An 11,803-nucleotide genomic window follows, 5' to 3' on the forward strand; every position below is an offset into this window, starting at 1 on the left:
CACAGTGCCAAGCTTAACTTCACCATACGTATATATCATGAATAGTATCCAACTACTTCCTGTAATTGACTTTTAGGTCAATTTAAGTTTGTCCCGTTCAATAGTTTGTCCCGTGCATAATTATGTCATATTGCATGCAACTTTAAAATACTAGAATACAGCTTAATTGTATACTTACTGTTTAGACTTGACGTGTATTTTCTGTCTTTTATAACTACTTTCTTCTTAAGACACCAAAAATGTGGTTCAAACTAGAATTTCAATGCCTTTGATTGATACCTTTTCTGAAACTGTTGACAGTAATCTGCTAAATGATAAAATACAAAATGAGTTTCTTTCGCAAATTTATAGGAAGGACACGACTAATTCATGGTCCCATTGCTTTCTATGTTAAATTCCTCCGTTCAAACCCTACCAGCAGGCACACCTCTTTTGTTTTAAGTTCAAATAAAGTGGCAATCATTGCATTTCAAAGCAACACTTTAAGCTGCTGCTTAATTTGATGAAAAGCTACAACTCTATCTAGCTACTGAGAAGTGATACAATGTTTATATATAAGCACCACATAGACAGTAACAAGAAAGGCTGCTAACCTGTGAACTGAACTTCTTTGATAACATCAATTGCCAGTAACTTTTGAATTTCTTTTGAAACAATATCACTTTCTTTTGAGTTAAAGACAGATTTTACATTAAAAATGTCTTGCTTAGGTTCAACATTATCTATGAACTCTATATGACAATGGCTTACTATATCTCAAATAAATTTGTCAGAGGTTATTTTTTCCCATTCATCGGAAAACTTTTTCAATACACCAGCTTTAAAACAATGACTTACTTCATTTGATGTATCTAATACTTCTGTGGATTTCCTCCTCTCTGGGAGTTTTTTGGAATAGGGCCGGAACCTCGACCTCTTCCTCCTCGGAAGCCACCTCTTCCTCCACGGTAGCCACCTCTGCTAAAAGTACCTCTGTGGCCTCCTCTACCACCTCTGAAGAAGCCTCCGCCTCTACCTCTGCCACTACCAAACTTCAACTTGTTTCCAACTTTGGAACAATCTTCAATGTCCTTTGCAACTTTAGAGACATCATCTCCAAAAAGGTTGTTTGTGTAAGGAACAGAGTGTGAGCAGAGAGGCACATATTCTGCCATCATTTCGGGCTTTAAAAAATCCCTTCTAGTCATATTAAATTGGCGGTTTGCATGGCCCAACAAAGCCAATACATCATTACATTTGTCAATGTATTCTCCACTACCAGAGTTACCATTGGCATTGTTGTTTTCGTCAATAGCCATTTTGTTGACAGTTTTCGTTAGAATTGTTGCTGCTTTTACAATAGTTCTTTCAAGAAATTGTAATTTTTTATCAGCAGATTGTGCTCCTGGTGAAATTACATTCCACATGAGTTGGTTTATTCTTACAATAGATAAACCTTCACAATTTTCAGGTCTTGCATTGTTTTCATCTTTAGTTAACTCAGAGTATTGTTCCTCATTCATACCATTCCTGAACAACTCATTGACATTATTTGCCAAGACCTCATCAATTTTGACATCACAAAGTTCTTGAACCTTACATCTCTTAGACATAGATGAAAATCTATTATCATCTTTGTTCTGCTTCTTAGCAGGTGGTTCACTTTCATTGTCTACATTTTCCCCATCATCATGGGGGTTTTCTTCACCTTCATCATAATTATCATCATAATTATTACCCTCGTTATATTCTTCAATGTCTTGTACCCGGTCTTTTAAAGACCTTATATCGTCAGATTGTCTTTTCTGACCTTCTTGGATTGAGACTAACATTGACATGATTGCATCATGATTGTCTACGTTTGCAGAGGTAGAAGGGCCAAGGTTTTGAGTTTCATTACTATTAACCTTCGCTGGTTTCTTACCCTTTACACTTGAAGTGTTTGCTCCGCCACTCGCGGAAGCTTTCGACTTTGTCGACTCATGTTTCCTTTTACCAGCCGCGCTGGAAACGGAATTTATCTTCTCGGACAGAAGCTCATCTTCGTCCGTATTACTGATGTCTTCAAGTGAAGACTTTCTTTTAGAGGCGGACCCCTTTTCGATCATTTTCTCCGCCATGTGTTTTCTTTATAACCGGTTTACGGCAAAGTGCCGAAAACAGGTGAAAGTCGTTAATTTTTACCGAATTACATCCGGTGATTACTAACTTTTATTTATGTCTTATATCAAATTTTATTAATTATAAAATGAATACCAACTACGTTGGTTTAATATTTTATCTGAAGTTAGGACAATTCAAACTACGTCCGAACTGCCCAAGAGCTATCAGCACACTGAAGTTCACACATGCGCAGCACAATCTCATTTGGTCCCGGAAGTGTTACAACGAAATAAAATTACTGTTTAGACTTGACGTGTATTTTCTGTCTTAACTACTTTCTTCTTAGACACCAAACATGTGGTTCAAACTAGAATTTCAATGCCTTTGATTGATACCTTTTCTGAAACTGTTGACAGTAATCTGCTAAATGATAAAATAAAAAATGAGTTTCTTTCGCAAATAGGAAGGACACGACTAATTCATGGTCCCATTGCTTTCTATGTTAAATTCCTCCGTTTCAAGCAGGCACACCTCTTTTGTTTTAAGTTCAAATAAAGTGGCAATCATTGCATTTGAAAGCAACACTTTATGGTGTCTTAATTGTATTGAAAAAAAATCAACATATAATTGAAATAACAATAAATATTTTGAAAGTTATGTCCATGCGTAGAAACTATTTTGTGTTAAATATGTACTAGTTTCTTTTTTTCCCACAGTGATCTGATTATATAAACCAGCTTGAATAACATTAAATGAGAAACTAACAACTTAATCATGTGTATTTACTAGTTCAGTTCATTGAAAGATATGAACATTTCTAAACTTCAATACAAGCAACAGAAGATGGCATCATTCTAAAAAAAAACTGTAGAGAAGCTGCTGCTTAATTTGATGAAAAGCTACAACTCTATCTAGCTACTGAGAAGTGATACAATGTTTATATATAAGCACCACATAGACAGTAACAAGAAAGGCTGCTAACCTGTGAACTTTTAGACGGCAGCAATTTCAATATTTAGACTTATTATGTTTTGACTTTTGAGCCTCCTCACTCTCAGTTCGTACAAGTTATAGCAGATACTAGTATGTGATACGTATGGTAGGGGACGTTTAATCTATACCTATAAAATACATCGGAGGTATAGTAACTGTGAACCCTAAACACAATGCCAAGCTTAACTTCACCATACGTATCATGAATAGTATCCAACTACTTCCTGTAATTGACTTTTAGGTCAATTTAAGTTTGTCCCGTTCAATAGTTTGTCCCGTGCATAATTATGTCATATTGCATGCAACTTTAAAATACTAGAATACAGCTTAATTGTATACTTACTGTTTAGACTTGACGTGTATTTTTTGTCTTAACTACTTTCTTCTTAGACACCAAAAATGTGGTTCAAACTAGAATTTCAATGCCTTTGATTGATACCTTTTCTGAAACTGTTGACAGTAATCTGCTAAATGATAAAATAAAAAATGAGTTTCTTTCGCAAATAGGAAGGACACGACTAATGATTGTCCCATTGCTTTCTATGTTAAATTCCTCCGTTTCAAGCAGGCACACCTCTTTTGTTTTAAGTTCAAATAAAGTGGCAATCATTGCATTTCAAAGCAACACTTTATGGTGTCTTAATTGTATTGAAAAAAAAATCAACATATAATCGAAATAACAATAAATATTTTGAAAGTTATGTCCATGCGTAGAAACTATTTTGTGTTAAATATGTACTAGTTTCTTTTTTTTCCCACAGTGATCTGATTATATAAACCAGCTTGAATAACATTAAATCAGAAACTAACAACTTAATCATGTGTACATGTATTTACTAGTTCAGTTCATTGAAAGATATGAACATTTCTAAACTTCAATACAAGCAACAGAAGATGGCATCATTCTAAATAAAACTGTAGAGAAGCTGCTGCTTAATTTGATGAAAAGCTACAACTCTATCTAGCTACTGAGAAGTGATACAATGTTTATATATAAGCACCACATAGACAGTAACAAGAAAGGCTGCTAACCTGTGAACTTTTAGACGGCAGCAATTTCAATATTTAGACTTATTATGTTTTGACTTTTGAGCCTCCTCACTCTCAGTTCGTACAAGTTATAGCAGATACTAGTATGTGATACGTATGGTAGGGGACGTTTAATCTATACCTATAAAATGCATCGGAGGTATAGTAACTGTGAACCCTAAACACAATGCCAAGCTTAACTTCACCATACGTATCATGAATAGTATCCAACTACTTCCTGTAATTGACTTTTAGGTCAATTTAAGTTTGTCCCGTTCAATAGTTTGTCCCGTGCATAATTATGTCATATTGCATGCAACTTTAAAATACTAGAATACAGCTTAATTGTATACTTACTTACTGTTTAGACTTGACGTGTATTTTCTGTCTTAACTACTTTCTTCTTAGACACCAAAAATGTGGTTCAAACTAGAATTTCAATGCCTTTGATTGATACCTTTTCTGAAACTGTTGACAGTAATCTGCTAAATGATAAAATAAAAAATGAGTTTCTTTCGCAAATAGGAAGGACACGACTAATTCATGGTCCCATTGCTTTCTATGTTAAATTCCTCCGTTCAAACCCTACCAGCAGGCACACCTCTTTTGTTTTAAGTTCAAATAAAGTGGCAATCATTGCATTTCAAAGCAACACTTTATGGTGTCTTAATTGTATTGAAAAAAAATCAACATATAATCGAAATAACAATAAATATTTTGAAAGTTATGTCCATGCGTAGAAACTATTTTGTGTTAAATATGTACTAGTTTCTTTTTTTTCCCACAGTGATCTGATTATATAAACCAGCTTGAATAACATTAAATGAGAAACTAACAACTTAATCATGTGTATTTACTAGTTCAGTTCATTGAAAGATATGAACATTTCTAAACTTCAATACAAGCAACAGAAGATGGCATCATTCTAAAAAAAAAACTGTAGAGAAGCTGCTGCTTAATTTGATGAAAAGCTACAACTCTATCTAGCTACTGAGAAGTGATACAATATTTATATATAAGCACCACATAGACAGTAACAAGAAAGGCTGCTAACCTGTGAACTTTTAGACGGCAGCAATTTCAATATTTAGACTTATTATGTTTTGACTTTTGAGCCTCCTCACTCTCAGTTCGTACAAGTTATAGCAGATACTAGTATGTGATACGTATGGTAGGGGACGTTTAATCTATACCTATAAAATGCATCGGAGGTATAGTAACTGTGAACCCTAAACACAATGCCAAGCTTAACTTCACCATACGTATCATGAATAGTATCCAACTACTTCCTGTAATTGACTTTTAGGTCAATTTAAGTTTGTCCCGTTCAATAGTTTGTCCCGTGCATAATTATGTCATATTGCATGCAACTTTAAAATACTAGAATACAGCTTAATTGTATACTTACTGTTTAGACTTGACGTGTATTTTCTGTCTTAACTACTTTCTTCTTAGACACCAAAAATGTGGTTCAAACTAGAATTTCAATGCCTTTGATTGATACCTTTTCTGAAACTGTTGACAGTAATCTGCTAAATGATAAAATAAAAAATGAGTTTCTTTCGAAAATAGGAAGGACACGACTAATTCATGGTCCCATTGCTTTCTATGTTAAATTCCTCCGTTTCAAGCAGGCACACCTCTTTTGTTTTAAGTTCAAATAAAGTGGCAATCATTGCATTTCAAAGCAACACTTTATGGTGTCTTAATTGTATTGAAAAAAAATCAACATATAATCGAAATAACAATAAATATTTTGAAAGTTATGTCCATGCGTAGAAACTATTTTGTGTTAAATATGTACTAGTTTCTTTTTTTTCCCACAGTGATCTGATTATATAAACCAGGTTGAATAACATTAAATGAGAAACTAACAACTTAATCATGTGTATTTACTAGTTCAGTTCATTGAAAGATATGAACATTTCTAAACTTCAATACAAGCAACAGAAGATGGCATCATTCTAAAAAAAACTGTAGAGAAGCTGCTGCTTAATTTGATGAAAAGCTACAACTCTATCTAGCTACTGAGAAGTGATACAATGTTTATATATAAGCACCACATAGACAGTAACAAGAAAGGCTGCTAACCTGTGAACTTTTAGACGGCAGCAATTTCAATATTTAGACTTATTATGTTTTGACTTTTGAGCCTCCTCACTCTCAGTTCGTACAAGTTAAAGCAGATACTAGTATGTGATACGTATGGTAGGGGACGTTTAATCTATACCTATAAAATGCATCGGAGGTATAGTAACTGTGAACCCTAAACACAATGCCAAGCTTAACTTCACCATACGTATCATGAATAGTATCCAACTACTTCCTGTAATTGACTTTTAGGTCAATTTAAGTTTGTCCCGTTCAATAGTTTGTCCCGTGCATAATTATGTCATATTGCATGCAACTTTAAAATACTAGAATACAGCTTAATTTAACAATTAAACGAGTCTTGCCTTGGTAAAAGGCGAAGTTTAATTGTAATTTTATGAGTTGTGTAAACACTGAAGGGATTAAATGAGATTGTGCTGCGCATGGGTGAACTTCCGTCTTCAAAGTAAAGTTTTATCAATATGACAAACAACGAAATACATATATACATATGACCCACAATAACTACATATAGGTCTCCCTTAACTAGGGAGGGAAGGTGTGGCATTTAATCCCTTCAGTGTTTACACAACTCATAAAATTACAATTAAACTTCGCCTTTTACCAAGGCAAGACTCGTTTAATTGTTAAATTTTATTTCGTTGTAACACTTCCGGGACCAAATGAGACTTTAAAGCCATAATGATAAAACTGAATACCAAGATAAGAATATTTAATGTCTTACCTTATGATTAATTCTTCAACACATTAAAGCTGAAAGAATTTTCATCTTTTTCAATCTTTTTATTATAAAATTTTGCAAATGTTTTTGCATCTGACCATCCTGCTTTTTGTAAGATACGAGAAATAGGCACTGCATTCATCCTTGCTTTAGAAATTGTATCTCTTTAAACAGGCTGATGTGGTTTCACATAACTTAAAAGTAACGGTTCATGTTTCCCTCTAAACAATTAGGTACGAAATACATATTCTTTATACACAGTATATACACAAAGTCTCCTATCTGGAGGGTAAGCTTTTATATTTACAGTTGGCTCCTTATAACCAGGACGGCTTTGTTTAACAAGTTCATTCAAAACAAAAATAAATTCTCCCTTCACTTTATGTACATGATTAACATTCATGAAATGAATTGATTGAGCTCGAGCTGCATTTGTCAAAGCTATTAACATTGTAAGTTTTAATGTTAAATCTTTCAATTTTAAATATTTCACTGGTGATAGGCTACGCAAAAATTGTAGTACTTTACTAACGTCCCATGTAGATTCATATCTAGGTCTGGGTGGACGAAGATTAAAAATTCCTTTCATGTATCTTATCACCATTGCATGACGTCCAACTGGAATACTGTCAATAGTAAGTCCTAAAGACGAAAGAGCTCCTCGAGCTAGATTTAAAACTACTATAGCCTAAATTACATTCCTTAAATAAAGTTGTAAAAAATTCAAGCACTGTTCCTACAGAAATTTGAAAGCAATTAATTTGTTTTTTGTTACAATATTTGAACCATTTCCTGATATACACTTGGTACTGTTTCTTTGTACTTGATTTCCAAGACGACATGAGTATGTGGGTTGTTTCTTTAGAAAATCCTCGTTCTCTGAAGCTACTCCTGACACTAGACATGCAATTAGTTTCATTTTCTTGTGTAAAGGATGAACAGATTGTGGATCGTGAGAAAGATTCAACATCTTCTTGTTCTTTGGAAGAACGATTGGATTGTCTGTTAACAACTGCATTAGTCTCGGAAACCAAGTTTGTGTCTGCCAAAATGGAGCTATTACTACTCCTCTTGCACCGTCCTCTCTGATTTTGAAAATGCACCGGCTCAATAAACTGAAAGGAGGAAACAAATAGACAAACTGAAAATATGACCAATTTATACTAAATGCATCAATAAATGCAGATAATGGATCTGGTTTCCAAGAGCAGTTATTTTCAATTTGGAAGTTTAATCTAGATGCAAACAAATCAATATCTGGCCTTTGCCACAAAGTACATAATTGGTCAAAAACAGACCTTTTCAATTTCCATTCTAATTTGTCATCAAATTCTCTAGATTTTTTGTCTGCTAGATTTTCTTTGCCTGCTATAAGAGTGCATGTCAACCAGATGTCATTATCTTTACAAAACAACCAAATCTGTCTTGAAATTGTATTGCAATCTATGGACTTTGTTCCGCCCATATTTGATATGTAGGCCACTGCCGTAGTATTGTCTGTAAGAACCTTCACATGCTCATTTATGATCAGATGCAGAAAGGATTTTAATGTATAATATATAGCTAATATTTCTAAATAATTTATGTGATTTTTTGATTCTTCATCTGTCCATCTACCTCCAATTTCATTATCACATAATATGCCACCCCATCCTAATAATGAGGCATCTGTCTGAATCACAATTTGTGGACTACCATGGCTTATATGTCTTAATTCAGTAGACACATTAGCAACCCACCATTCTAAATCTCCTTTCATCTGATTAGAAATAAGCATGCTTTGTTCAAAATCTCCTTTTGAGTTTTTTAAAGCTATAATTTTTTCCTTTTCAAGGTTACGATAAAACAATTTACCGAATTCAACGGCAGAAAAAGAGGAGACTATAAGTCCAATGACTTTTGCTACATCTCTAATCTTAGCTAAGTTTCTCTGCAGTAACCATTTACATTCTTTTACTAGGTTTTGTTTTTTGTCTGCCGTAAGGGTTATAATCATATTTTCTGAATCAATAATATTACCCAAGAATATAATTTGTTTTGATGGTTGAAAAACAGATTTGTCTTCATGTATGACAAATCCTAATTTTGACATTTATTCAATTGTGTCATTTACATTTTTATTACATTCTTCTTTAGTCTCTCCTAATAAAAAACTATCGTCTATGTAACCAACATTCACATGACCTAAAACTCTAAGACTAGAGTAAACAGGTTTTAATAATTTAGTAAATATTCTAGGTGCGGCGGAAATCCCATTAGGTAAGCATGTGTATTGAAAAAGTTTTCCGTTCCAATAAAACCGTAAAAACTTTTGATGTTCCTCTGCAATTGGAACACTATAATAAGCATGTCTCAAATCAATAGAAGCCATAAATGATTTGCTAGTTACAAGTTTAATGGCACTTTCAAAAGTGTCCATTTTAAAATGATGATACGCAATGTATTCATTCAACTTCTTAAGATTCAAAATCATTCTATATTCTCCATTCTTTTTTGGCCTTAAAAATATAGGCGATAAAAACTGGTCTTTCATTGACTGAACTTCTTTGATAACATCAATTGCCAGTAACTTTTGAATTTCATTTGAAACAATATCACTTTCTTTTGAGTTAAAGACAGATTTTACATTAAAAATGTCTTGCTTAGGTTCAACATTATCTATGAACTCTATATGACAATGGCTTACTATATCTAAAATAAATTTGTCAGAGGTTATTTTTTCCCATTCATCGGAAAACTTTTTCAATACACCAGCTTTAAAACAATGACTTACTTCATTTGATGTATCTAATACTTCTGTGGATTTCCTCCTCTCTGGGAGTTTTTTGGAATAGGGCCGGAACCTCGACCTCTTCCTCCTCGGAAGCCACCTCTTCCTCCACGGTAGCCACCTCTGCTAAAAGTACCTCTGTGGCCTCCTCTACCACCTCTGAAGAAGCCTCCGCCTCTACCTCTGCCACTACCAAACTTCAACTTGTTTCCAACTTTGGAACAATCTTCAATGTCCTTTGCAACTTTAGAGACATCATCTCCAAAAAGGTTGTTTGTGTAAGGAACAGAGTGTGAGCAGAGAGGCACATATTCTGCCATCATTTCGGGCTCTAAAAAATCCCTTCTAGTCATATTAAATTGGCGGTTTGCATGGCCCAACAAAGCCAATACATCATTACATTTGTCAATGTATTCTCCACTACCAGAGTTACCATTGGCATTGTTGTTTTCGTCAATAGCCATTTTGTTGACAGTTTTTGTTAGAATTGTTGCTGCTTTTACAATAGTTCTTTCAAGAAATTGTAATTTTTTATCAGCAGATTGTGCTCCTGGTGAAATTACATTCCACATGAGTTGGTTTATTCTTACAATAGATAAACCTTCACAATTTTCAGGTCTTGCATTGTTTTCATCTTTAGTTAACTCAGAGTACTGTTCCTCATTCATACCATTCCTGAACAACTCATTGACATTATTTGCCAAGACCTCATCAATTTTGACATCACAAAGTTCTTGAACCTTACATCTCTTAGACATAGATGAAAACCTATTATCATCTTTGTTCTTCTTCTTAGCAGGTGGTTCACTTTCATTGTCTACATTTTCCCCATCATCATGGGGGTTTTCTTCACCTTCATCATAATTATCATCATAATTATTACCCTCGTCATATTCTTCAATGTCTTGTACCCGGTCTTTTAAAGACCTTATATCGTCAGATTGTCTTTTCTGACCTTCTTGGATTGAGACTAACATTGACATGATTGCATCATGATTGTCTACTTTTGCAGAGGTAGAAGGGCCAGGGTTTTGAGTTTCATTACTATTAACCTTCGCTGGTTTCTTACCCTTCACACTTGAAGTGTTTGCTCCGCCACTCGCGGAAGCTTTCGACTTTGTCAACTCATGTTTCCTTTTACCAGCCGCGCTGGAAACGGAATTTATCTTCTCGGACAGAAGCTCATCTTCGTCCGTATTACTGATGTCTTCAAGTGAAGACTTTCTTTTAGAGGCGGACCCCTTTTCGATCATTTTCTCCGCCATGTGTTTTCTTTATAACCGGTTTACGGCAAAGTGCCGAAAACAGGTGAAAGTCGTAAATTTTTACCGAATTACATCCGGTGATTACTAACTTTTATTTATATCTTATATCAAATTTTATTAATTATAAAATGAATACCAACTACGTTGGTTTAATATTTAATCAAACTACGTCCGAACTGCCCAAGAGCTATCAGCACACTGTAGTTCACACATGCGCAGCACAATCTCATTTGGTCCCGGAAGTGTTACAACGAAATAAAATTGTATACTTACTGTTTAGACTTGACGTGTATTTTCTGTCTTAACTACTTTCTTCTTAGACACCAAAAATGTGGTTCAAACTAGAATTTCAATGCCTTTGATTGATACCTTTTCTGAAACTGTTGACAGTAATCTGCTAAATGATAAAATAAAAAATGAGTTTCTTTCGCAAATAGGAAGGACACGACTAATTCATGGTCCCATTGCTTTCTATGTTAAATTCCTCCGTTTCAAGCAGGCACACCTCTTTTGTTTTAAGTTCAAATAAAGTGGCAATCATTGCATTTCAAAGCAACACTTTATGGTGTCTTAATTGTATTGAAAAAAAATCAACATATAATCGAAATAACAATAAATATTTTGAAAGTTATGTCCATGCGTAGAAACTATTTTGTGTTAAAAATGTACTAGTTTCCTTTTTTCCCCACAGTGATCTGATTATATAAACCAGCTTGAATAACATTAAATGAGAAACTAACAACTTAATCATGTGTACATGTATTTACTAGTTCAGTTCATTGAAAGATATGAACATTTCTAAACTTCAATACAAGCAACAGAAGATGGCAT

At 34.0% G+C, this 11,803-nt stretch overlaps 3 protein-coding genes across 3 annotated transcripts; all 3 read right to left on the reverse strand.

Moving 5' to 3' along the window:
• Positions 1-851: 851 nt before the first annotated feature.
• Positions 852-2,099, reverse strand: LOC134684910 (uncharacterized). The gene has a single exon (XM_063544227.1). It carries the CDS (start codon positions 2,097-2,099, stop codon positions 852-854), a length of 1,248 nt encoding a protein of 415 aa, XP_063400297.1.
• Positions 2,100-7,218: 5,119 nt separating this feature from the next.
• LOC134684183 (uncharacterized) lies at positions 7,219-10,765 on the reverse strand. Its single transcript, XM_063543461.1, has 2 exons — positions 9,711-10,765; positions 7,219-8,052 (listed from the first exon to the last, which is right to left on the reverse strand). The coding sequence occupies exon 1, from the start codon at positions 10,688-10,690 to the stop codon at positions 9,725-9,727; it is 966 nt and encodes a 321-aa protein (XP_063399531.1). The 5' UTR covers positions 10,691-10,765; the 3' UTR covers positions 7,219-8,052; positions 9,711-9,724.
• LOC134684911 (uncharacterized) lies at positions 7,674-9,029 on the reverse strand. The gene has a single exon (XM_063544228.1). It carries the CDS (start codon positions 9,027-9,029, stop codon positions 7,674-7,676), a length of 1,356 nt encoding a protein of 451 aa, XP_063400298.1.
• Positions 10,766-11,803: the final 1,038 nt, after the last annotated feature.

This window comes from Mytilus trossulus, chromosome 9 (assembly GCF_036588685.1).
Source record: "Mytilus trossulus isolate FHL-02 chromosome 9, PNRI_Mtr1.1.1.hap1, whole genome shotgun sequence".
Lineage (NCBI taxonomy): Eukaryota > Metazoa > Mollusca > Bivalvia > Mytilida > Mytilidae > Mytilus > Mytilus trossulus.

Bases quoted from the DNA above. Each gene is read 5' to 3' on its own strand.
- LOC134684911 (XM_063544228.1), bottom strand. From the start codon at position 9,029: ATGTCAAAATTAGGATTTGTCATACATGAAGACAAATCTGTTTTTCAA.
- LOC134684183 (XM_063543461.1), bottom strand. From the start codon at position 10,690: ATGTCAATGTTAGTCTCAATCCAAGAAGGTCAGAAAAGACAATCTGAC.
- LOC134684910 (XM_063544227.1), bottom strand. From the start codon at position 2,099: ATGGCGGAGAAAATGATCGAAAAGGGGTCCGCCTCTAAAAGAAAGTCT.